At 42.9% G+C, this 27849-nt stretch overlaps 1 protein-coding gene across 5 annotated transcripts in view; it reads right to left on the minus strand.

Annotated features, from left to right (window-relative positions):
- The window catches only part of SPPL2A (signal peptide peptidase like 2A), a 59600-nt gene extending 35493 nt beyond the window's left edge, over positions 1 to 24107 (minus strand). Inside the window, exons 1-6 of one of the 5 annotated variants that reach the window (XM_032174506.2) lie at positions 23850 to 23877; positions 22888 to 22972; positions 6656 to 6766; positions 5705 to 5887; positions 5126 to 5215; positions 4508 to 4641 (exon numbers count right to left, since the gene is read on the minus strand). In XM_032174506.2, the coding sequence (XP_032030397.1) occupies positions 4508 to 4641; positions 5126 to 5215; positions 5705 to 5887; positions 6656 to 6706 (458 nt within the window). In that variant the 5' untranslated portion in view covers positions 6707 to 6766; positions 22888 to 22972; positions 23850 to 23877. Of the gene's footprint in view, positions 1 to 4507; positions 4642 to 5125; positions 5216 to 5704; positions 5888 to 6655; positions 6767 to 22887; positions 22973 to 23849 lie in introns of all 5 variants that reach the window. The other 4 variants (XM_032174508.2, XM_058427412.1, XM_032174502.2 and 1 more) reach the window with 4 other exon arrangements.
- Between the last annotated feature and the right edge of the window lie 3742 nt (positions 24108 to 27849).

Below are 27849 nucleotides of genomic sequence, written 5' to 3' on the forward strand. Positions count from 1 at the left end.
GGCCAGGCACGGTGGCACACACCTGTAATCCCAGCACTTTGGGAGGCTGAGGCGGGCAGATTGCCCGAGCTCAGGAGTTCGAAACCAGCCTGGGCAACACGGTGAAACCCTGTCTCTACTAAAGTACAAAAAATTAGTCAGGCATGGTGGCGTGCACCTGTAATCCCAGCTACTGGGGAAGGTGAAGCAGGAAAATTGCTTGAACCTGGGAGGCAGAGGTTGCAGTGAGCCGGGGTCTCACCACTGCACTCCAGCCTGGGCAACAGAGTGAGACTGCATCTCAAATAAAACAAAAAAAAGAATGCAGAATCTGGGCCCCTATCCCAAATCTACTAAATCTGAATTTGTATTTTATTATTCTTATTGTTATCTTTTTGAGATAGGATTTTGCTCTGCTGCCCAGGCTTGAGTGCAGTGGCATGATAACGGCTCACTGCAGCCTGAAATTCCTGGGCTCAAATGGTCCTCCTACATCAGCCTCCTGAGTAGCTAGGACTATAGGTTCATGTCACCACACCCAACTAATTTGTAAATTCTTTTTGTAGAGATGGGTCTCACTATGCTGCCCAGGCTGGTCTCAAACTCCTGGGCACAAGTGATCTATCTGCCTCGGCCTCCCAAAGTGCTGGGATTACAAGTGTGAGCCACCACGCCTGGCCTGAATTTGTATTTTAATAAGATCTCTAGATAAGTATATGTACTTTACAGTTTGAGAAGCACTATTCTAGAGAAGAAAGAATTTACATGGGAATGGAAGTATAGTAAGAATCTAAAATAAATAGGAAAACATTTTCAATAAATCAGCAGCTTTTGGAAAATTATTTCTAAAGTTTCCCTAAGTAATATACAAAATGATTTTAGAGATATGGAGATCTTACATACTATGCTTTATACAGATTAATAATTGCCAGGTGCAGTGGCTCACACCTGTAATGCCAGCACTTTGGGAGGCCGAGGCAGGCGGATCACCTGAGGTCAGGAGTTCAAGACCAACCTAGCCAACATGGCGAAACTCTATCTCTACTAAAAAAAATACAAAAAATTAGCTTGGTGTGGTAGTTCACACCTACAATCCCAGCTACTTGGGAGGCTGAGGCAGGAGAATTGCATGAACCTGGGAGGTGGAGGTTGCAGTGAGTCAAGATTGCACCATTGCACTGCAGCCTGGGTGACAGAGTGAGACTCCATCTCAAAAAAAAAAAAAAAAAGATTAAAGATTAATAATGAAGGAAAAAAACATGCTTACTCATATGAAAGATGTGACTGATTTATGTTGAAACATGCTTTCCAAATACATAAAATGTTTAAAGCTCAACACTTCAGGAACCTACACTTGTTAAACTCTTAACATTTCCCTCTTGATGTAAGTCAATCAAATTTTAGTATTTAAGAAATTACAAATAACCTTAGCTTCATTTAGTTACAAATAAGATCTTTTAAATGGAAGCTATAGATCAATTCACAAGGTAAATATATTTTGCCCTTCATACATGAAATAATATGCTCTGGGCACATTTTTTTCATTGAGAGTTATGAATATACATTGACTTTTTAATTTAGAGCCAAAAGTACAAAACTGTGAGGAGACTGAGTTAAGGTTACTACTAAATAGGAAAATCCGAATGTTACGTACATTTGAAATTTCTATATTTAAATTAAAATATGGACATGCTTTAAAGTTTTAGTTAATCTTCATGCTATAGATTTTTCTTCTCACTGGATAATTTTGGCCATTTGAGTCTTTTTGTTTAAACTGGCAGAAAGTTGAAATCTTTGGCTATTCAGGAAATCAAGACCACAGATGCTTTGCGCCCCCACAAACAGTACATTGCATCATTGTTCACTTTAGCAGCAGATGTGGTGGCTATGGGGGCAGTAGGGTTAGAAGTTTGTAGAAGGTAATTTTAAGGATAATTTATTATAAATCATTTCCCCTAATCTGCATAAATTAATTAGAACTGATTTTAATAAAACTTATAAAGTATATAGAAAACATTTAAAGCTGTTGGAGAAAAGGGAAGCATATACAGATTCAGGTGGATTGCATTTTACTTTCTGGTGTATGAATTTATGGCAAACATTGCAGTTTGTGGCTTTTTCATTTCTTCCAATAAAAATATTTAGAAAATATAATTTTTATTTTTTATGTTTTTGTAGAGATGGGTTTTGTTTCGAGATGCAGTTTTGCTCTGTCACCCAGGCTGGAGTGCAATGGGATGATCTCGGGTCACTGCAACCTCCACCTCCTGGGTTCCAGTGATTCTCCTGCTTCAGGCTCCTAAGTAGCTGGGACTACAGGCGCACGCCACCACACCTGGTTGATTTTCGTACTTTTAGTAGAGATGGGGTTTCGTCATGTGGGCCAGGCTGATCTCGAACTCCTGACATCAGATGATCTGCCCGCCTCGGCCTCCCAAAGAGCTGGGATTACAGGCATGAGCCACCACACCTGGCCGAGACGGGGTTTCACTATGTTGCCCAGGCTGATCTTGAACTCCTGGGCTCAAGTGAACTGCCTACCTCGACCTCCAAAAAATGAGTCACTGCAGCTGGCCTTTTTTTTCTTTTTTTTAGTAGGGTCTCACTCTGTTGCCCAGGTTGGAGTACAGTGGCACAATCACAGCTCCCTGTAACCTGAAACTCCTGGGCTCAAGCAATCCTCTCACCTCCACCTCCTGAGTAGCCTCTGGGGCTAGAGGCGTGTGCCACTATGCCTGGCGCTGGCTAATTTTTTTTTTTATTTTTAGAGGAGATGAGGTCTTGCTATGTTGCCAAGACTAGAAAATATAATTTTTAGGCTGGGCGCAGTAGCTCACGCCTGTAATCCCAGCGCTTCGGGAGGCCGAGGTGGGCAGATCACCTGAGGTCAGGAGTTCAAGACCAGTCTGGCCAACATGGTGAAAACTCATCTCTACTAAAAATACAAAAACTAGCCAGACATGGTGGCAGGCACCTGTAATCCCAGCTACTAAAGAGGCTGAGGCAGGGGAAACGCTTGAATCTGGGAGGCGGAGGTTGCAGTGAGCTGAGATCATACCACTGCACTCCAGCCTGCGTGACAGAGCAAGACTCCATCTCAAAAAATATATATAAATATATAATTTTTAATGTGAGAAATCCTATAATTGAGAGATGCCTCAATTTATCAGTGGCTTTATAAAGCAAAATTAAAAACAAACATGGAGTCCAGGCACAGTGACTCACGCCTGTAATTCCAACACTTTGGGAGGCCAAGGCGGGCAGATCAAGAGGTCAAGAGATCAAGATCATCCCGGTCAACACGGTGAAACACCATCTCCACTAAAAATACAAAAATTAGCTAGGCATGGTGGTGTGCGCCTGTAGTCCCAGCTACTTGGGAGGCTGAGGCAGGAGAATCACTTGAACCAGAGAGGCGGAGTTTTCAGTGATCCAAGATCGCACCACTGTACTCCAGCCTGGCAACAGAGTGAGACTCTGTATCAAAAAAAAAAAAAGGAAAATGTAAAAACATTTATGTTTATTTTGTCTGACTAGCTTGCTGCTAATTATGTTCTCTTAAATGCATAAAAGTTCTCTGATATTTTACTGTTACCTTACAGTTTGCTAAACAGCCATTGCTTTTGAAATTGAATAGTGTGGTGTTTAGTGGTTATTTAACTGTGACTACATTTTTCAAAGTTTTATATTAATTATTTACTTTTTTTTTTTTTTTTGGAGACATAGTCTCACTCTTGTCGCCTAGGCTGGAATGCAATGGCACAATCTCAGCTCACTGCAACCTCCACCTCCCGGGTTCAAGCAATTCTCCTGCCTCAACCTCCCAAGTAGCTGGGATTATAGGCATGCACCACTGCACCCAGGTAATTTTTGTATTTTTCGTAGAGACAGGGTTTCACCATGTTGGCCAGGCTTGTCTCAAACTCCTGACCTCAGGTGATCTGCCCGCCTCAGCCTCCCAAAGTGTTGGGATTACAGGCATAAGCCATCATGCCTGGCCTATTTATGTATTATAAAAAGTGACAGTAATACCATTTCAGTTGGCTTGAATGTTTTCAAGCCTTGAAATAAATCTTGACTAAGTGAAAAAAGAGATGGACATTACTAACATCCTTAGAATTCCTAAAGCATTCAACAGAATGATGAGGCCACATTGTAATGACCCAGCCCAGGAGGAGCTGAAAAACTCCCTACTTTCTCTTGCTTATTTTCTTCCAATCTAAATCAATAGGCATACGAGGATGTCTCCCATGACCTTTTCTGGGAGACAGAATTAAACATTTTAACTTAAAAGAGTCTCTGATGTGATGTCAATGTTCCTCTGACAGTGGAAGAGTTACAGAAATCTGTGACTCTTTTCTGTCTGGTGAAAATGTAAATGATCTAAATGAGGACAAACCTGCAGACTGGGCTTACTGGCATCATATTCTGAGGGCAGATAAAATTTTTAAATGTTGTTATATAATTAAAATGATTGGAGAAATTTTTAACCATTTATTACAAAAACGCTTAAGTTAATTAAACTTACAATTCAACTAGTCCACTCCAGTATCCACCTAATGCCACAGTGAACACAGCAATTACAAAAATAACCACCATAGTATAATCAAAGTTAGGCCATGATGGAGAATACATTTTCACAGTAATGTTATCTCCTAGAGTCTGAAAGGCAAAATAACAGTTAAACACAGGAATAAATTTTCTCTCTACTATAGTCATAACAGCAATAGTCCACATTTCACTCTGGAATGGACATTATACATCAGACAGTCAAGAAGACTAGAATTATTGTCTGATGACATGATATATTCCCTAGTCAAAAGTATGATGATATGCTTTGGTTTATAAAATCTTTATAGTGCAGTGTTCTACACCATCATATTTTGTTCAGGAATTTAAAGTTAAGATAAATGACATGACAAGAGATTTTTAAAGAACTGAAAACAAACATCCTTTCTAAAGTTTAGGCTTTGAGACACTTTGTGCCAAATGAGAGATGAGTACTTTCCAAAGAAAAACTTGATAGGCCTTATAGCTTCTTGTTAGCAAATGGAGCAAATGTAACGCTCAAAATTAAACATCAGTGATTAAAAATAAAGAGATATAGTATTTATAAACTTTATCTAATATGTAATTGCTAATTTACCTGGTTCATATCTCTAAAGTCTTTGTAGCTTATAAATGCAATCAGTATTTTCACATCAGGAAATTCAGATCTGTTACCTGAGGGAGGAAACTAAAAGAAAAAAAATTATGAAAACTTATTTACTACTAACATATTTATAGAATAAAATACTATTCCATTAAATACAAATATTACATCTTTCTTTAAGTTATAAGACAAAATTTCAGGTATTCTTTCTTAATACTCTGTAAGTTCTCAAAATTGAATCCTTTTAACATGAACTTAAACTGATAAATGCTATTATATATAGCATTTATGATATATTCATACTATATATGTGTAATACATATATATCTATATATATATGCATATATATATATATATTTGTTCCTAACAAAGTCTTGTCTGCTCTAGGAATAGAAAACCTGAAAAACTTTCCAAGTAAATGCCTATTAGATCTTGATTATTTATTTACAAAGAATCTTGCTATCAGATCATTCAAAACTCAGCCTCTAAACCACACACAAAGATATTAATTCCATTTTTGTGAAATTTCACATCATGAACTCAAAATAAGATATGATTGTTTTTATAACTTACTAGGACACTGTTATTGACAACTAACATTGCTTCAGCACCTCCTTTCTGTGCAATTCTGGCTTTTTCAAGAAAATGGCAGCTTCCCCATGGAACCACAACTGCTTTGTTCTTTATGCCAACAGGAGGAATATCAGAAAGGTTGCATAGTGGTGTGGAAGTCAGATTCATCAAACTAATGGAAGTCTGAAAATAAGAAATGTCTTTTTAACATGTTAAAAGTCTATTTCATCCTAAATGCATTCAGTTATCAATACTGCATTTGGTTATCAATATTGGTTTAAGACAGTATCTTTTGAATTAGAAATATTTAGGCTTAGAATTAAGTATTTTAAAACTCCCTATTTTCCCAGAGAGAAAAATACTTGAGAAAAATCAATAATTATTTATTAACAACCATACATGACAATGGTTCACACAATAAAACATAATTATCAGTCATTCTCACTTCTTCAATATTTTTTCTTTTTTCTTTTTAAATAGAGACAGGGTGTCACTATGCTGACCAGATTGGTCTTGACCACTTGGTCTCAAATGATCCTCCCATCTGGACATCCCAAAGTGCTAGGGTTACAGGTATCAGCCATTGTACACAGCCTTCTTCACTTTTTTTTTTTTTTTTCAGAGACGAAGTCTCACCCTGTCGCCCAGGCTGGAGTGCAGTGGCACGATCTCAGCTCACTGCAAGCTCTGCCTCCTGGGTTCACACAATTCTCCTGCCTCAGCCTCCTGAGTAGCTGGGACGACAGGCGCCTGCCACCACACCAAGCTAATTTTTGTATTTTTAGTAGAGAAGGGGTTTCACTGTGTTAGCCAGGATGGTCTCGATCTCCTGACCTCATGATCTGCCCGCCTTGGCCTCCCAAAGTGCTGGGATTACAGGCATGAGCCACCGCGCCCAGCCTCCCTCTTCACTATTTTTATGTTTATGAATAGTAAGTGTGATTTACTTACTGCATTTTCTAGGGTACTTGGAAGAGCTGTCCAATAAGGGTTATAAAGCATGCAGTAGTCCTTGGTTGTGCCATTTCCAGACGCATGCAAGATTGCTTCCTGAGCGGCTGTCTAGGAGACAAACAGTAACTTTCAAACTTGCAATGTTATGGCTTGCCAACAACTAAGGATTTTAATAAAGCTATTTATATGCAGGGTTGATCACATTTCCTTGAGAGGGATGGTCTTCCATGAATTTGTTTCTTCTTGTTTGAGGAAGTAAAAAGGAGGGTTAGGAATATTAAAACTGTACACAATTGCCCAGCACACCTTCTTTAAGGAAGATACGTCACTTTCTTAAGGGAGTAACAATTATGACTCTTGTTATAAGGGCCGTACCCCAGGGAGAATTCTTCCTATGATGTAATTTCAATACTTCACAGCTGGAAACTTTCCTTTTCAATCTCCTATGAATTATTACTTCATTGTTTATATTCTTTTTTTTTTTTTTTTTTTGAGACAGAGTCTTGCTCTGTCACCCAGACTGGAGTGCAGTAGCACAATCTTGGCTCACTGCAACCTCCACCTCCTGGGTTCAAGCAATTCTCCTGCCTCAGCCTCCCAAGCAGCTGGTACTACAGGCGCATGTTACCATGCCCAGCTAATTTTTGTATTTTTGGTAGAGACAGCGTTTCACCATGTTGGTCAGGCTGGCCTCGAATTCCTGACCTCCCAAACTGCTGGGATTATAGGTGTGAACCACCGCACCTGGCCATTGTTTATATTCTATAAAACAACATGTACTCAAAATCCATCAATCTGTCTTACCTTCCATATTCTACTAGGAACTAGGGTACAAAGAAAAAAAGTACATTATCATTTCTAAGTGCTATCTTTGGAAGAGAACCAGCTGGAACTTGAAGTAAATTATTCTTGCTCATGTTTTCAAAATTCTGCAACTGCCTATTCAAAAAGAGCAATCCAGAATTTAAAGTACAGAAAAAGAAAAGCTTTGTCTCATTTCCCACTACTTGGAAAGAAAAGCCAAGAGGTAAGAAGTGATGGGAAAGAATAAGTATTGTACCTGGTGGGAGAGGAGAGTATAAAATGAAGAAATATCCAAAAATATTTAGAATACACATAAGAGTAGATTAAGAGTTCACATCACAATTTCCTTAAAACTTGGCTCAATACAAATCCTTCTCTCCTCCTCTGAGCAAATCTTTTTCTAAAACCATAAAGAAGGAAAAAGAAAGAATGCTTGGCAAATGTTGACGTACTAAGCTTGTGCCACCAAAGCACATTATTAGATTGAATCACACGACATTGCTGATATTTGACCATTTTTAATCTACAAAACTGGTAGTTTCATACAAGTCAATGTAAATTTCTAATGAGTACAGAAATGTTCTTATCCCATGCTCTGTTACCTAAAATGTCCCTTGAACATTTTGGATTAGAGGGTTTATGGCACACTTGGGGCTTCACAGCTTATGGATCTAAGCAAGTCTAGGGAATTCATAAAACATGCCATCAAATTACATAGAATTAGATAAGGAAATAAGATGTGAAAAAGAGAAATGTAGTTTTCATTCAGCTATATACTTGGTGGCTATGAATGGATTCTGACAGCAGAGACGAACTAGTATGTTACATTCTTTATGATATAACAAACTACATGCTAGGTTACTTTCATACATTTTTTCTGATTCAATGTCACTGTTTTTACAAACAAGGGTTCTGAGACTCAGACAAGTCACTAACACAACCTACCTAAGGTCATATAGTAAAATCATTTACAGTTCTAACTAAAGAAGATAATCCTGCAGATAAACATGAAGGTTGCTTAGATTTAATTTAAACACTTTTGGAAAGAATGCTTCATAAGTGAATTGGGTACTTCTTGCTGCATCCAACAAAATAACACATTAACATCATGATTTCCTGCACTAGTGATGCTGACTTTGACGATCTGGTTAAGGTGATAACCATAGGATTTCTCTACTGTAAAGACATGTTTTTCCTTTTATGTTTGATGAGTTAGTAATCTATGGCACCATGTGAACAGCCCAACAGCTTCTTCTCACCAGGATATTAGCCTCCATGATCATCCTTGCCTAAATTTAATTTCCCATATCATACTGGGGATTACAAAATGGTGAATTTTTAAAATATTGTCATTCCTTCTACCCTTACTGGCTAGTATCCTTTTTTTTTTTTTGAGATGATGGAGTTTCACTCTCGTTGCCCAGGCTGGAGTGCAATGGGATGATCTTGGCTCACTGTAACCTCCGCCTCCCAGGTTCAAGGGATTCTCCAGGTTCAAGCGAGTCTCCTGCTTCAGCCTCCCGAATAGCTGGGATTATAGGTGCCTGCCACCACGCACAGCTAATTTTTTGTACTTTAGTAGAGACGGGGTTTTGTCACGCTGGACAGGCCGGTGTCGAACTCCTGACCTCAGGTGATCCACCCACCTCAGCCTCCCAAAGTACTGGGATAACAGGTATAAGCCACTGCACCCAGCCATATCCTTCTTTTTAAAAGAGCTTTGCTCTGTCCCCTACCATCTTTTAGTATCGGTAGAGGTGCATTAATTTTTTTAAAATTTCAGTGTGGTATAATTACAATGGTTTGTTTGATATTCAAATTGTTCCAAATTTGGTCATTTAGAGCCTCTTCTAGCTGGCTCTTTGTATCCTTTATACAAGACTCATGCCTGTAATCCTAGCACTTTGGGAGGCTGAGGCAGGTGGATCACCTGAGGTCAGGAGTTCAAGACCAGCCTGGCTGATATGGTGAAACCTCATCTCTACTAAAAATACAAAAATTAGGCCGGGCACAGTGGCTCACACTTGTCATTCCAGCACTTCAGGAGGCCGAGGTGGGTGGACCACCTGAGGTCAGGAGTTTGAGACCATCCTGATCAACATGGTGAAACCCTGTCTGTACTAAAAATACAAAAATTAGCTGGGTGTGGTAGTGGGCGCCTGTAATTCTAGCTACTCAAGAGGCTGAGGCAGGAAAATCGCTTGAACCTGGGGAGTGGAGGTTGCAGTGAGCCGAGATCGTGCCACTGCACTCCAGCCTGTGCAACAGAGCAAGACTCCATCTGAAAAAAAAAAAAAAAACCCAAAAAACAAAAAACAAGACTCCATTTGTCTTTGAGGACTTCTTGTGTTTTTTACACAAGGTATCCTAGACTGACCTTGTCCTTTATCTGCTATACATCCGGATCCAGCCATTCCATTAACCTCCTTGTGGAGAGGAAAGATACCCAGATCAGGATCTTCTGGGTCTTAACTGTGCATGCTGCTGCTCAAGTGGTATAACCTTTTTAATAAAAAATGAGCAGCATCTATCAAAAATTGTGACACATAGAATCTTGTGATTCATATCTACAGATATAGTATGCAAAAGCACAAAGATAAATGTATAACGATATTAACTGCAATATTCTATGTAATAGCAAAAAATCCCAACTTCCACCAATAAGGTAACTGTTACATTATGATATGCACAGTACACAGCTACTCAAAACAAAGAGCTAGATCTATTTCTAGAAACAGAAGATGTCCATACTGAGCTTCAGAGTGATATTTATAGCATAATCCTATTGTTATATAATGACCCCTCAAGAAGCCCCTACAATGTATCTGTGCATTTATATGAGCTTGAGGAAAAATGTGGAGAGATACATAAAGAGGCTATTAAAAGAAAAGAACATGCAGCAAATTTTGTGAGGGAGCCAGCAGGCCCAAACAAGTTAAGCCTTTCCATGACATTTTAAATATCTTAGTAAAATTTCCCATAGATATTGCATAGCTTCGAAAATTCAGTTTACTATAATAGATATGGTAGAAAGGTTAAGAGCATGAGTTTTGAAATGATAGTACAAGGATACAATGCTAGTTTCATCATTTACTGGTTATGTTACAAGTTATTTAACCTATCTTAAGTTTCAGTATCCTCAGCTTTGAGATAACAATAAACACTCAGACCTCACAGTTACGATAAGGATTAAGATGATGCAACTGTTTATACATATTAATCTCTTAATAAATATATCTAGCACCTTGCCAAGTACTTATGCAATAGAAATACAAAAGATTAATGGTTGGAAGATTAGTGGTTACTTGGGTCCTGGTGGGATGTGGAGATAACGGGTACAGCTAAAGGATACGGAGTTTCTTCCTTTTTTTTTTTTTTTTTTTTGAGACGGAGTCTCACTCTAAAGCCCAGGCTGGAGTGCAATGGCGTGATCTTGGCTCACTGCAATCTCCACCTCCCGGGTTCAAGCAGCCTTCAAGCAGGGTTCAGTCCTGCCTCAGCCTCCTGAGTTGCTGGGATTACAGGCGCCCACCACCACGACTGGCTAATTTTTGTATTTTTAGTAGAGACGGGGTTTCACCATGTTGGTCAGGCTGGTCTCAAACTCCTGACCTCAGACGATCCACCCATCTTGGCCTCCCAAAGTGCTGGGATCACAGGCATGAGCCACCACGCCGGACTTCTTTCTTTCTTAAAAGACTTTATTTTAGAGCAGTTTTAGTTTCACAGCAAAATAAAGCAGAGAATACAGAGTTTCGATATAGCCTCTTATCCTACACATGTGTAGCCTCTCCCACTATCAATATCCCACAGCAGAGTGGTACATTTGTTACAACTGATGAACCTCCGTTGACACATCGTTATCATCCAAAGCCCATAGTTTACATTAGGGCTCTTTCTTGGTGTTGTACATCCTATGGGTTTTGATAAGTGTACAATGACACATATCCATTATTACAGCATTGTACTACATAAGTTTCACTGCCCTAAAATTCCTCAGTGCTCTACCTATTGAGTTTCCTTTTCTGATGATGAAAACGTTACAAAATTGGCTGTGGTGATAGTTGCACGTATCTGTGAATATACTAAACATTATTGACTTATACATTTTAAATGGGTGAATTGTTTGGTATGCAAATTATACGTCAATAAAGCTGTTGAAAAAATAACACAAAACAAGAAAGTATAGTCTTACTGTGGAGATTAAAAGCAAACTTGAAACAGATAATCATGAGCAGGAAGTAATTAAAGCCAAAGACTTCCTAGCAAAAACGTTAATAGTTTTTAAGGTATTAAAAATGCAAATTGGCCAGGCGTGGTGGCTCATGCCTGTAATCCCAGCACTGTGGCAGGCCGAGGTGGGCGGATCACCTGAGGTTGGGTGTTCGAGACCAGCCTGACCAACATGGAGAAACCTTGTCTCTACTAAAAATAAAAAATTAGCCGGGCATGGTAGCCCATGCCTGTAATCCCAGCTACTCGGGAGACTGAGGCAGGAGAATAACTTGAACCCAGGAGGCGGAGGTTGCGGTGAGCCGAGATCGAGCCATTGCGCTCCACCCTGGGCAACAAGAGTGAAACTTGGTCTCAAAAAACAGAGACGAAAACAAAACAAAAACAACAACCAAAAAAACGCAAATTCGGAGCCGGGCATGGTGGCCCACACCTGTAATCCCAGCACTTTGGGAGGCCTAGGCAGGAGGATCACAAGGTCAGGAGATCGAAACCATCCTGGCTAAGAAGGTGAAACCTCGTCTCTACTAAAAATAAAAAAGTCAGCCGAGCGCGGTGGCACGTGCCTATAGTCTCAAACTACTCAAAAGGCTGAGGCAGGAGAATCGCTTGAACCCGGGAGGCGGAGGTTGTAGTGAACCAAGATCGCGCCACTGCATTCCAGCCCGGGCGACAGAACAAGACTCTGTCTCAAAAAAAAAAAAAAAAAAAAAGCAAATTTGGAAGGGCATGGTGGCTCACGCCTGCAATCCCAGCACTTTGGCAGGCCAATGCTGGAGGGCGACTTGAGGCCAGGAGTTCTAGACCAGTCTGGGCAATATGGAGTGATCTCGTTTCTACAAAAAAAATAAAAAATTAGCTTGGTGTACAGGCGTGTACCTATAGGCCCAGCTACTCCAGAGGCTGAGGTGAAAGGATTGCTTGAGGCTTGGAGGCTGAGGCTGCAGGGACCCATGACCATGCCACTGCACTTCAGCCTAGGGCCTAGGTGACAGAAGGACACCCTGTCTCAAAAAAAAAAAAAAAAAAGAAGAAGAAAAAGCAAATTCTTGGGCCCCATTCCAGACCTACTGAATCAGAAGTTCTGACCAATTTATGTTTTAACAAGCCCTTCTGGAGATTCTGATATCAGTTCAAGTTTGAGAACCACTGCTACAGGAGCAGTGCTTATAGGAGACACGATCTCGCCATGTACTCAGGCTGGTCTCAAACTCCTGGCCTCAAGTGATCCTCCCACCTCAGCCTCTCAAAGTGCTGGGATTACAGGTATGAGCCACCATGCTTGGCCTGATATTCTGCATTTCTAATAAGCTCCTAGGTGATGCTGATGGTCAATGGACCACACCTTGAGTAACAAGGCTATAAAAGAACAGAATAGTGGAAACCACAGTGCTGTGTCAATTAAGTTGGGAAACATACAGAAAATGGGCTTGAAAGTCAGGGTCTGGGCTGGGCGTGGTGGCTCATGCTTGTAATCCCAGTACTTTGGGAGGCCGAGGTGGGCAGATCACGAGGTCAGGAGATCAAGACCATCCTGGTTAACATGGTGAAACCCCATCCCTACTAAAAATACAAAAACATTAGCAGGGCGTGGTGGCGGGCACCTGTAGACCCATTTACTCTGGAGGCTGAGGCAGGAGAATGGCGTGAACCCGGGAGGCGGAGTTTGCAGTGAGCTGAGATCGTGCCACTGCACTCCAGCCTGACAGAGTGAGACTCCGTCTCAAAAAAAAAAAAAAAAAAAAAAGTCAGGGTCTGTTTGAACATTAGAAGTGCCAAATTAGGTGATCCACTCATACTAGTATTAGATCATTTGACAAAGATCCTTCCTTTTCACCTTCCAAATTAGAGACATGCTCCAGACTGTCTGAATTTTCCTTTATAATCAACTGTGGTCTGGTCTTCTATGACTTCATTAAAACCTTAAAAAAACTTCTTTTAGTAAAAAGTTTATTATCAAGAGCTAAAAGAGGCTGGGCATGGTAGCTCATACCTGGAATCCCAGCACATTGGGAAGCTGAGGTGGGAAGATCGCTTGAGGCCAGGAGTTTGAGACAAGCCTGGGCAACATAGCCAGACCCCATATCAATTGAAAAAAAATCATTGAAGAGGTAGAAGGGATTTAGAAATAACATAATCTAGTCTCTTCATCTTATATATGAAACAGATCCAAAACGACCAAAAGAATGAGGTCAGTCTCAGGACTAGAACTGAGCTCTCTAAAACCAAGATCAGCAGTCTTTCAAATCTGCTGTCACTTCAAGTCCCTTCACACAGCTAGATCCCCAACCATCTCATTCTCAGTGCCCAACCATCACACTGCAGTTTTAATAATGATCACATATTTCTCTGCATTAGCTGTTAACTCCTTCCCTTCTACAATACTGGCATGGGTTTCCTACCACTTCTCAAGCTCCTCTAATAACCAATCAGTTCTTCCCACATCCTAAATCCTTTCCTTATACTCTTCTAAATACTCCCAATTCTAGGACTGTAGAGCTCATGGAACTCCTTTCCCTATGACAAATGCTCCTTACTGCTCACCCCCAATCTTCCTTTTACAGGCCAATTCCTTCAGACTGGTCCTGGAATCGAGTGTTCTCCAGGGCCATCAAATCAAGCTCACAACAGCACCTTTATATTCAGCATCTTATTGGATCCTTACACACAAAGGAAGCAAGTTTACTAGCCCATACTGTGAAGTTCTACTTCCTTTTTCTCTGACTTTATGAGGTGCCTGTTATGGTATTCTGGGATCTCATGAACAATTTTAATTTATTTTGTCCAGATCAACTGACTTCAATCATATTCCCTATTATTTTCTTTTCAAATTAAAGAATTTTAATGTTTCCAGCCTGGCCAACATGGCGAAACCCCGTCTCTACTAAAAATACAAAAATTAGCCAGGCATGGTGGCAGGCGCCTATAATCCCAGCTACTCGGGAGGCTGAGGCCTGAGAATTGCTTGAACCCGGGAGGTGGAAGTTGCAGTGAGCCGAGACTGAGCCACTGCACTCCAGCCTGGGCGACAGAGGGATACTCTGTCTCAATTAAAAAAAACAAAAACAAAAACAAAAACGGCTGGGCGTGGTGGCTCATGCCTGTAATCCCAGCACTTTGGGAGGCTGAGGCAGGTGGATCACGAAGTCAGGAGATCGAGACCATCCTGGCTAACACGGTGAAACCCCGTCTCTACTAGGATGGTGGGGGCCTGTAGTCCAGTATCAGAGGTGAGGAAAAGAATGGTGTGAACCTGGGTGGGGTTGCAGTGAGTGAGTGGCCATGATCCAGCCTGGGAAGCAAAGAACAATTTTAATGTTTAAATATATCTTAATGTTGCCTATTCCTTTGATCATTTTTCTACTAAATAGCTTTTGCTATGACAAGTGTCAAAAGATTTCGAAAATCTAAAAAAAGGACAACTCTAGCCAGTGCAGTGGCTCACACCTGTAATCCCAGCACTTTGGGAGGCCAAGGCAGGCAGATCACCTGAGGTCAGGAGTTCGAGACCAGCCCTACCAATATGGTGAAACCTCATCCCTACTAAAAATACAAACATTAGCTGGGGATGGTGGTGTGTGCTTGTACTCCCAGCTACTCAGGAGGCTGAGGTAGAAGAATCGCTTGAACCCAGGAGGCAGAGGTTGCAGTGAGCCAAGATCGTGCCACTGCACTCCAGCCAGGGCAAAAGTTGAGGAGACTCCATCTAAAAAAAAAAAATGCAGATTCTGATCCAGCAGTTCTTACTTGCACTTATTCTTGGCATGATTATGCATTTCTAACAAGGTTTCAGGTGATGCTCTGATGTTGGTCCAGAGTACATGGTTATAGTCTTTATTATGAATAGTAGTGAAACTAGATAGTCTTCTAGACAGTACAAGGGTCCTCTTAGGAGTTTTCTCAAGAGATTACAGTCACAATGCATCTGCAGTCTGATGGCACAGACATTTGTGTTTGGAAAGCAGTTCTCCCATTCCTCTCATGAGTTTATTCAAAACTCTTCAGTAGATGCGTCACTGGGTCCCAGTTTCAACACTCCCCTACACAGTCTGTAAGTTAAACCTGGTTCATGTTATTTGTATTGTTTTCCATTAGACATACTTGTCTTCAATTTAAAGAGACAATATTTGAATGTGACTATAACTCTCTCTCTCCAATTAACCCCTATGTAAATTTTCTTTATAAAAGGTACAAATTGGCTGGGCGTGGTGGCTCACGCTTGTAATCCCAGCACTTTGAGAGGCTGAGGCAGGCAGATCACATGAGGTCGGGAGTTTGAGACCAGCTTGACCGAAATGGAGAAAACCCATCTCTACTAAAAATACAAAATTAGCCAGGAGTGGTGGCACATGCCTGTAATCCTAGCTACTTGGGAGGCTGAGGCAGGAGAGTCGCTTGAACCCAGGAGGCGGAGGTTGCAGTGAGCTGAGATCGTGCCATTGCACTCCAGCCTGGGCAACAAGAGTGAAACTCCATCTTATAAATAAACAAACAAATAAATAAATAAATAAATAAATAAAATGTACAAATTAAACTATGCATGCTTCCATTTTTAGTTACCAAATAGGGGGAGGGCTTGGGGGACAAATGTTGTTAATAAACAATTTATTTAGAATGAGAACTAGCAATTTTTTAAAATCTGTATTCATAAACCAGAATATATAAAGTTACAATGTAATCACTGGTAAATTTGAAGCAGCAACAGTCACCTGCCCTTACATCATAGCAATGTAAGAGATATCCCTTTCTTTACAAGCATCTTTCTCTTTTACACAGGTGTCAGTTTTAAGTCAACAGCAACACAATAAAAGAATTGAAAGGAGCTCCTGCAGGAAAGGCGGAGTTGGGGTTGTCTGAATGACACATGTTCCAAAGTCAGGCCTAAAACTTTCTCATCATTCACTCTTTCCTCTCTAATAACTTATATAATCAAGACAACACACATTGTTTCTATTCCTACATCCAGTATTCAAGATTTATGAAAACGATGCCCTGAAAGTGACTACAAATAGATTTCCAGAGATTATGAGTAATTATTTAAATAGTGACTAAGTGGGAGCTAGGACATCAAATAGGGATTTACAGGGAGTCAAAGTTGTCTGTGGGCCATGGGAAAAGCAGGAACAGGATCATCCTTCCATCTGGACAATCTGGCAACACAGAATGCACCCCTTAGCTTTAGCACGGTGTGGGGAGAAGACAAGGCAACTATTCATTCATTATTCATTCATTCAATACTCTGCAATCTATGAGACGTTAGGGGAGACAGCAGAGTATGAGTTAGGTAGGGTTCCTGCTTCATGGGGCTTATAATCCACTTGTTACCTAGATCCAGCCTTCTTCCTGGTTTTCTCTAAATAATGTTGCTACTTAATATCTCAACTTTTATAGAATTTATTATTATTATTATTATTATTTTTGAGACGGAGTCTCGCTCTGTTGCCAGGCTGGAGTGCAGTGGCGAGTGACCTCGGCTCACTGCAACCTCCACCTCCCGGGTTCAAGCGATTCTCCTGCCTCAGCCTCCCGAGCAGCTAGCACCACAGGTGTGCACCATCACGCCCAGCTAATTTTTGTGTTTTTTTGAGACGGAGTCTCACTCTGTCATCCAGGCTAGAGTGCAGTGCATCTCGGCTCACTGCAAGCTCTGCCTCCCAGGTTCACGCCATTCTCCTGCCTCAGCCTCCCGAGTTGCTGAGACTAGAGCAGGCGCCCGCCTGGCCAATTTTTTTGTATTTTTAGTAGAGATGGGGTTTCACCATGTTGGCCAGGATGGTCTCGATCTCTTGACCTCGTGATCTGCCTGCCTCGGCCTCCCAAAGTGCTGGGATTATAGGCGTGAGCCATCATGCCCAGCCATTTATGATTTACATTAGAATTCACAAACTCAAATGCCTACAAGGCCAGGCAAGTAATATAAATACTTAAGTCAGAACTGATTTAAGACCATAGGGCACGGTAAAGCTTGGCAAATTCTGGCCGAAAAACAATCAACTTAAAAGAGGCCGGGGCCGGATCAACCAGAGGAACTAGGATCACCGAGACCCCTACTAAAATACAAAAAATTACCCGGCTGGGACGAGTCTTTTACTATCTTGAGGGAAGGGCCTATACTTGGAGACTTTATGGTTTGGATTTTCATAAACAGACCAAATTTCAGGTGATTTTAAACAACTGATCAAATACATAATAAGCATATCTATCTATCTGTCTGTCTGTCTGTCTGTCTGTCTGTCTGTCTGTCTATCTATCTATCTATCTACAGGATCTCACTCTGTCACCCAGGCTACAGAACAGTGGCATGGTCACAGCTCACTGCTGCCTTCAACTCCTGGGTGACTCGCCTCACCCTCCTGAGCAGCTGGGACTACAGGCATGATCCACTGTACCCAGATAATTTATAAAGTTTTTCTAAAGATGGGGTCTTACTATTATACTGCGCAGCCTGGCCTCAAACTTCTGGCCTCAAGCAATCCTCCTGCCTCAGCCTCCCGAAGTGCTGGTATTACAGGCATGAGCCACCATGCCTGGCCAACTTTTCCTATTTTTTAGCATTTTCTTATAAATAAAGTTCACAAATTTATCCTATCAGTCTTGTGCCCTATTTTTGATTCAGAAAAAAATTATTAGCTGGGTACAGTGGCTCAAACCTGTAATCCTAGCACTTTGAGAGGCTGAGGTAGGAGGACTGTTTGAACCCTGGAGTTTGAGACTAGCCAGGGCAATATAGCAAGATTCTGTCTCTATCAAAACATATATAACATATTTACATTACATTAATAAGAAAAAAAGAAAAATTATTATTGCCTAATTTAGTGGAAAAATACCAAAAGACCTTGGTTCTACTCCTATTTTTCATGACTTTCTATGTGATCTACGATAAGTCATAATTTTCCTAAACCTTCTCAGGATTTTTTGAGTCTCAAAGGAGATTATAGGTGTTGTATTTTGGGAAAGAGATATATAGCCATCAGTGACCTAGAAAGGAGCCAATGGGCTGTAGAAATCACAGACAGTTCAGAGGCAAGGTAAAACAAAAATTGTGAAGAACCTGAAAGTTAAAAGGAGGAAATGTCATAAACCTAGCATGTCTTAGTCAGCTCAGGCTCCATAACAAAGTACCACAAACTGGGTGGTTTAAACAACAGAAATTTATTTTCTCACAGTTCTGGATCAGGTGCCAGTTGGGCCAGTTTCTAGTGAAGGCTCTCTTCCTGGCTTATAGATAGCTACCTTCTCACTGTGTCCTCACATGGCAAAGAGAGAGAGAAAGCTCTCTGATGTCTTTTTTTTTTCCCCCAAGACAGTCTTGCTCTGTCGCCCAGGCTGGAGTGCAGTGGCACTATCTTGGCTCACTGCAACCTCTGCCTCCTGGGTTCCAGTGATTCTCCCGCCTCAGCCTCCCGCGTAGCTGGGGCTACAGGGGCCCACCACCATGCCCGGCTAATTTTTGTATTTTTAGTAGAGACGGGGTTTCATCATGTTGGCCAGGCTGGTTTCGAACTCCTGACCTCAGGATCCACCTGCCTCGGCCTCCCAAAATGCTGGGATTACAAGCATGAGCCACCACACCCGGCCTGATGTCTTTTCTTAAAATGGCGCTAATCCTATCATGAGGGTCCCATCTTCATGAGCTCATCTAAACCTAATGATCTCCTGAAGGATCCATCTCCAAATATCAATACACTGGGGGTTATGGCTTCACCATATGAATTTTGGGTGGGGCTGTTGGGGTTGTGGGGGACATAATTCATTCCACAGCACAGCAGCTCAGCAGATTTCTTACTGCCTGGGTAGTAGAACATACCTACTTTCCCCTGGAGGTTGACAGAACAGAGCAGAAGAGAAAGAATTGAAGATTCTTTGAGTTGGTATAGTATACAAAAGGAAGGCAAATTTTCAGCAACAGATTTTTCCGCTGGGGATCCTGATTATCATTTCATTGTATCAAGTTCAAGATGCAGCTATATGCTACTTCAAATTCTTTGAAGAAAAAAAATCAACAAAACTATTTTTTCATTTGTGGGTGTGTGTTTTTAGAGACATGGTCTTCTGTCACCCAGGCTGGAGTACAGTGGCGCGATCATAGCTAGCTGCAACCTCAAACTCCTGGGCTTAAGTGATCCTCCTACCTCAGCCTCCCAAGTAGCTGGGACTAGAGACACAAGCCACCACGCTCAGTCAATTTTTTAATTTTTTGTAGAGGTGGGGTCTTGCTATGTTGACTAGGCTGGTCTCAAACTCCTAGCCTCAAGCAATCCTCCAAAACAGAACTTTTATAAAGACACTATGAGGAAGACTCAGGATTCTTCAAATAACTTTGAAGCAATTTAAAAAGACAGAGCTGCCGGGCACAGTGGCTCACACCTTCAACCCCACACTTTGGGAGGACGAGGCAGGCAGATCACCTGAGGTCAGGAGTTTGAGAGTAGCCTGACCAATGTGGAGAAACTCCGTCTCTACTAAAAATACAAAATTAGCTGGGCGTGGTGGCGCATGCCTGTAATCCCAGCCACTCGGGAGGCTGAGGCAGGAGAATTGCTTGTACCCGGGAAGCAGAGGTTGTGATGAGCTGGGATCGTGCCATTGCACTCCAGCCTGGGCAACAAAGTGAAACCCCATCTCAAAAAATAATAATAATAAAATAAAATAAAAAGAGCCAGGGCCAAAAGCAGTGGCTCACGCCTGTAATCCTAGCACTTTGGGAGGCCGAGGTGGGTGGATTTCCTGAGCTCAGCAGTTCGAGACCAGCCTGGGCAACACAGTGAAACACCGTCTCTTCTAAAATACAAAAAATTAGCCGGGCATCACGACGTGCGCCTGTAATCCTACTCGGGAGGCTGAGGCAGGAGAATTGCTAGAACCCAGGAGGCAGAGGTTGCAGTGAGCTGAGATAGGGCCACTGCACTCCAGCCTAGGCTACAGAGCAAGACTCCATCTCAAAAAAAAAAAAAAAAAAAAAGACAGAGCCAGCATAAATATCATCCATTGTCTTTGAAACAGAATCCCATGACTGGGTCCACACTGCAAAATAAAGTTCTAACCATTGGGGCCCAGGGTCAGGGTTGAACTGGGGAAGGAGAGGTGCAAAATGTAATTATGGCAGCCGGGCATGGTGACTCATGTCTGTAATCCCAGCACTTTGGGAGGCCAAGGCAGGAAGATCACCTGAGGTCAGGAGTTCGAGACCAGCCTGGGCAACATGGTGAAACCCCATCTCTACTAAAATTACAAAAATTAGCCAGGTGTGGTGGCAGGCACCTGTAATCCCAGGTACTTGGGAGGCTGAGGCTGGAGAATCACTTGAACCCGGGAGGTGGAGGCTGCAGCAAGCTGAGATCGCACCATTGCAATCCAGCCTGGGTGACAGAGCAAGACTCCATCTCAAAAAAAAAAAAAAACCAAAAAACCAAAAAACCAAAAAATAAAATGTACTTATGGCAAGGTCAAGACACAGCTACCTACCTGCTAGGCACTCATTTTATTTCTAGACCTAATGGGTTTAAAAAATATTAAAACAGCCAGATGTGCTGTAGCTTCAGTTCAAAATACACAGTAAGGTCACTCTGATGTGAAGATGACAAGATAAGGAGGATAGGCTAAATGATCTTTAAAGGCCTTTCCAATACTAAATCCTCTGCCTCTTCTAGATGGATGTGCCACTGGTTTCTGAAGACTATGTGCTGCTTCTATTATAGAGGAGTATGTTGGCCCTGTTATTACATGACTAAGGGGAAGTAGTGCCAGTTTTAAGAGCCCAGAGAGGAGAAACGAAATGATTGAGCTGGCATCACTAATCAAGTGAACTCAGAAAGGCTACCTAGAGCTGTAAAATTAGGGAAGAGGAATAAACAAAGGGCTTCAGGGAGAAAATGGTAGAAGACTTCAGACAGAGTTGGAGGAAAGAAACTAGGTATCCAGAAAGGAGAAAGGAGAACTCCAGTTGAGGAAAAGGAAACCACATCTACCCAAGTTCTCAGAACACGAGAAAGAGAAACACCATCTCAGTAAATTAAAGGAAGGAGGAACCAAGAAGAAAACAAATCCATAAAGAAATCAACAAGAAATAGAAAAATCAGTGATACTAGCTGGTATCGAAAAAAGATCCTTACAATTTAAACAGATATTGTCAGTTTATTCGGTCATCAGGACATTACATACCATATAATAAGATGCACACCAAACATTTGCAGAGTAGAAAAATGTTACTTAGGCTGGGCGTGGTAGCTCATGCCTGTAATCCCAGCACTTTGGGAGGCCGAGGTGGGCGGATCACCTGAGGTCAGGAGTTCGAGACCAGCCTGACCTACATGGAGAAACCCCATCTCTACTAAAAATACAAAAAAAATTGGCCAGGTGTGATGGCGCATCCCTGTAATCCCAGCTACTCGGGAGGCTGAGGCAGGAGAATTGTTGAACCTGGGTGGCGGAGGTTGTGGTGAGCCAAGATCGCACCATTGCACTCCAGCCTGGGCAACGAGAGCAAAACTCCGTCTCAAAAAAAAAAAAAAGAAAAATGTTACTTAATCTTCACAACAACCCTAGAACCGGAGTATAGAACCTGAGATTACCATGGTGAGGTACAACAAAGTACACAGGTGCAATATAAAAGGCCTAAAATCCAGAACGTGGGAGACAGCCTAGATACAATTTAGAACAGGGACGATCTTTAGATTTGTGAAGGCTATGAAATCATATGACAAGTCTACTTAAGTAGAGTTTTCTGGTGAGAGGGCTCAGGGCCTTTAATAAGAATTTCATTGTGAGTTTATGAGGAACTGATGTATCACTAAGTTATTAATTTATGTTGAGAAGGGATTAGTACGAATGTGATATATATTCATTCTTAAAATCAGCTCAAGAGAGTCAAATGAAAATGAGTGCAAAAACACTTTGAAAAGTTTTATATCTAGGTTATAGTTTTGCATACATCTACACACTATCTGAATATCTTTTGGACATAAGTATTATCTGTCTGATTACACAGTAAACACCTTAAAGACTCCGACTAACACTGCTACTTTGTTGCTCTTTTTATACGGAACTCCCCTCCCCCAGCAATTTTTAGATACATTCTCTCTGGTTCCTGATGTTGCCTGTCAAAGTTATGAATACACCAAAAGGCACTTTTTGGCTTAGATTTTGGTTTTCCAATAAATATTAAAGACACTTTTGTATTCACTAATACTAACCCCTTGAACTGGAGAGTCAGCAAAACAGTCTTTCAAAGAAATCACACATTCTAGTAGAACGAAACAAGCTTACACGACACCAATTCTGTAATAAATAACACGCATAAGTTTCCAACCTGAAACTCCCTCAGTAAAAGTCACTAGAAAGAAAAACTGAAACACCGTGTTCCTGACACCCCACTCCCACACTGAAGCTCGAATTACTTGAGGCTGAATTTTAAAACACTATTATTCTCTGTAACTATGAAAACAAATCTACGAACACATATTTATTTATATTTAACCGACGCTCCCCACCCATCCCTTTAAATTAGACAGAAAACTGAAAACCACTAAAAGCATTACATTTTGGTGTCTTCTTTTAAAAGTTATTTTAAATTACTATTACAAAACAACCCCCCCCCCAAAAAAAAAAAAAACCCTCATAACAGAATCAAATGAGCCCTAAGGCGAAGCAGGAACTACAGTGGGGGAAGGAAATTTTAAAAAGACATCCGTGTTAGTGCAATTAAAGTGCAGTCCTCGAACCGCTAAACATCCTGGCGCCTTGTATAATTTTTTTTTTCTTCCCAAGGGTAAGAAGCGGTAAGAAAGGCTTAGACAATAAAACCCAGAGGTCAATTTTAAACATGCTGGGACAGTGAGCAACTATCGAGAAGCACCAAGGTCAATGTAACCTAAGGGGCTCCTCTGATCTTTTTGGGGTAGGTATTTCGCCGGACTTCAACGGGCGGGAACAGAGTGGGGGGCGGTAAAGTTGGGGGAAAGAGGGTGGAAAAGAGAAGGCTGGAAGGAAAGAGATGAGTAATGGGAAGGGGAGGGGAGGAAAGAGGAGCGCGAGAGCAGGCCGCGGAGGCGCGGGCAGAGGGGAGGCCGGGCGGGGAGTAGGGGAAGGGAGCCCCGGCCTTGGCCCCGGCCCCGCCCAGCCCCTGGGAGGCCTGCACGCCTTCCCGCCCCCTTACCAGCGGGAGCAGGAAGCCCCAGAGTAGGGCGGCCCCGGCAGGGGACAGCCGCCGCTGCGGCCCCATCTGACTGGTGGGTGCCGGGTGGGGGAGCACGGTGCGGCGCAGCTCACTCGGCGGGGTGGGCTCGGGGTCCCGCCGCTGCGCTGCCTCCGTGGCCGGGCCGGACCGGACAGACGCGGCCGGCTGGGCTACCACGGGACCGCCGCTGCTACAGGGGCCGCCACGGCAGCGCGACTTCCTCTTCCGGCCCCGCCCGTAAGATGCGGAAACCCCCGCGCCGGGCTCGGAGAGTCCCCGCGCTCTGCCGGTGTACAGGCGTCCCGGCGCTACGAGGCCACCGGCTGCGGGTCTGAGCCTGTCGCTTTCCGGCTGCCCGACTTTAACTCACACGGAAGCCTGGCGGGAGAACGGATTTCTCAAGGCTCGGAAGTGTCTGAGCGTCTGCTCGGTTCCCCAGTAACTACCCGAGTGTTGCATGCAGCCAGAAATCTAAGGGTCACCCTAATTAATCTGCCTTTCATTTGTTCCTGGCCACTCTAACGCACCACATAACCCAGATCCATCTACTTTCTCCAGAACTGCTGCCACCACCCTATCCAGGCCACCAACTTCTCTCTCCTCCAAACGGGTCTCAGTTTCCTCTCCGGACAGCCCAGTAGCCACATAGCAGTCCCGGAGCCATCTTTCAAAACATATGTCAGATCATGCCTCTCTCTATCACACTTGGAATAAAATAAAAACTCGCCCGGGTGTGATGGCGCATACCTGTAATCCCAGCACTTTGGATGGCCGAGGTGGGCGGATCACAAGGTCAAGAGATCAAGACCATCCTGGCCAACATGGTGGAACCAAGTCTGTACTAAAAATACAAAAAATTAGCTGGGCGTCGTGGCATGCACCTGTCGTCCCAGCTACTCTGGAGGCTAAGGCAGTAGAATCGCTTGAACCGGGTAGGCGGAGGTTGCAGTGAGCCGAGATCGTGCCACTGCACTCCAACCTGGGCGATAGAGCGAGACTCCGTCTCAAAAAAAAAAAAAAAAAAAAAAAAAAAATCAAAACTCCAGCCTGCAAAGGTAAATCTGGCCCCTGCCTTCCTGTCTCCCCATCTTCACTACTTTCCCACACTTTAAGGCGCACGGACCTTTGGCCCTCCCGGCCTTTGCTCTGGTGGCCCTCCCGGACTTTGCTCTGGTGGCCCTCCCTGCTGGAGTGCTCTTCTCTCCAAAGCTCAGAATGCCTGCCTTGTTGACATTCACTTATAAGCTTCAATGTCGCTTCCCCAGACGGGACTTCCTGACATACCCAATCTAAAGTACCTGTCCAGTCACTTTCTTTTCTTTTCTTTTCTCTTTTTTTTTTTTTTTTTTTTTTGAGATGGAGTTTCGCTTTTCTTGCCCAGGCTGGAGTGCAATGGCGCTATCTCGGCTCACTGCAACCTCCGCCTCCCGGGTTCAAGCAATTCTCCTGTCTCAGCCTCCCCAGTAGCTGGGATTACAGGCGCGTGCCACCACACCTGGCTAATTTTGTATTTTTAGTAGAGACAGGGTTTCACCATGTTGGTCAGGCTGGTCTCAAACTCCCGACCTCAGGTGATCCACCTGCTTTGGCCTCCCAAAGTGCTGGGATTACAGGCATGAGCCACCGCACCCAGCCTGTCCCGTCACTTTCATATTATTGTTTGTTTTAATTCTCTGCACAGCACTTTTCATTCTATGTAAAGGTTCGTTTATTTATGCCACCTCCCACTTCATAGCAAGGAGTGTCTTTGCTTTGTTGACTGCTATACCCTTTACATCTACAATATTTGGCATATAGTAGGTCCTCAGATATTTGTTGGATGAATATTTAATATCAAATGCTGAATAGGACAGTGTGCTTACCACTCCACAGCTCATAGTTTAACGAGGGACACAGATGTGTGAGCAGACACAGTTCAGGGTGACTAGTGACTCTTGTTTGCACAAGATGTTATGGAAGTATCAAAAGGAGGTATAAAAGGGGTGCCAGGAAAAATACCAGCCTGAGCTGAGTCTAGGTGAATTAATTTTAGCCCGGCAAAGGGTAGAAGAAGGGGGGCACTTCCAGGAAGAGTGAGCCATTAGTGTCAAAGCCAAAGGTGGCATTGAAGGAACTGCAAAACTTGGGCTTGGCTGAAGTTATGAGTGGTGACAGATGACATGTGAGAAGAGGTCAGAGGCCAAATCATAAATACATTGGGACTGTTTGTGACTTTGGGCTTTGTCCTGCCAGGGGTAGAGAACAAATGAGAATAAATAGGGCAATGACATACACTTTCTGTTTTACAAAGCTCTCTATGGTGGCTGGCAGGGCAGCAGACGTGTTGAAACAGGTCAAGAAGTGGAAGCCAGGAGACCCGTTAGACATCTGTAGTAACAAAATCCAGGGACAGTGAGGGCTTGAACTGTGGCAGAAGAAATAGGGAGAAGGAGATGGATCTAAAAGATTTGTAGCAGAATTTGGTAACTTAGAAGACATGGAGATAAAGGGAGAGGTATGATTCCCAGGGTCTTGCCCTGGGCTATTTATTGAGTTGGGTGCCAAAGGCGAAGTAGGTGGGGGTTGATGGGATAAATGGGGTGGGGGGAATACTTTTGGAAGTGGGTTTGAAATGCTTTTAGGATATCCAAGTGCAAATATCTGCTGTTGATGGCTATGTGGGTTGGTCTGAAGCTTAGGGGCACAGTGAGGTAAGAACTGCCTCATCTGCTGCCTATCAATTCTGGACTCTTTTCGTACTTTCTAGTTGCCCACAGCAAGCCAGGTTCCCCCACCCTCCCTTTTCTTTTTGTTTTGAGATGGAGTTTCGCTCCTGTTGCCCGGGCTGGAGTGCAATAGCATGATCTCATCTCACTGCAACCCCCACCTCCCAGGTTCAAGTGATTCTCCTACCTCAGCCTCCCAAGTAGCTGGGAATACAGGTGCCCGCCACCACACCCGGCTAATTTTTGTATTTTTAGTAGAGACGGGGTTTCATCACATTGGCCAGACTGGTCTTGAACTTCTGACATCAGGTGATCTGCCTGCCTTGGCCTCCCAAAGTACTGGGATTACAGGCGTGAGCCACCGTGCGCAGCCTAGGTTCCCCTTTTATAGAATACCTGTGATGGACTGGATGACTTCATCTCTAAATATTCCCTTCTGCCTCTCGTGGCCCTTTGCCTAGTGAATGTCTAAATTGGCTCCTGGGCTATCAGAAGAGCTCTAGTTTTTGTTTGTTTTTATTTTTTGAGACAGGGTCTCACTCTGTGCCCCAGGCTGAAGTGCAGTGGCATGAACTCGGCTCACTGCAGCCTCAACCTCCCAGCTCAGGTGATTCTCCCACCTTAGCCTCCTGGGTAGCTGAGACTACAGGCATGCACCACCACAACTGGCTAATTTTGGTATTTTTTTGTAGAGATGAGGTCTCGCTCTGTTACCAGCTGGTCTTGAACTCCTGAGCTCAGGTGATCCGCCTACCTCCCAAAGTGCTGGAACTTGTGAAAGGAAAATAAATCTTGGGACCCCAAAATCATTAAGCCAAAGGGAAAAGTCAAGTAGAGAACTGCTTAGTGGAAACTTGCCTTACATTCTATTCCTTAAAAGCGGATGGATCTGGGTTGTGTGGTGAATCAGGATTGTTAAAGCTCCCCAGATGATTCTAATATGCAGCTAAGGTTGAGAAATGTTGGCTTAGACTGTGATTCTTAAAGTGTGGCTCCTGGATCAGCATATCAGAAATACCTGGGAACTATAAGAAATGCAAATTCTTGGCAGGGCGCGGTGGCTCACGCCTGTAATCCCAGCACTTTGGGAGGCCGAGGTGGGTGGATCACAAGGTCAGCAGGTCAAGACCATCCTGGCTAACATGGTGAAAACCCTGTCTCTACTAAAAAAAAAAAAAGAAAGAAAGAAAGAAGTGCAAATTCTTGGACCTCACCCCACAAACTCTGGGAGTAGCGTCCATCAATCTATTCTATTAATAACGAGTTCCCTATGT

The sequence above is a fragment of the Hylobates moloch genome, unplaced genomic scaffold (genome assembly GCF_009828535.3).
Source record: "Hylobates moloch isolate HMO894 unplaced genomic scaffold, HMol_V3 SCAFFOLD_14, whole genome shotgun sequence".
In the NCBI taxonomy this organism is placed as follows: Eukaryota; Metazoa; Chordata; class Mammalia; order Primates; family Hylobatidae; genus Hylobates; species Hylobates moloch.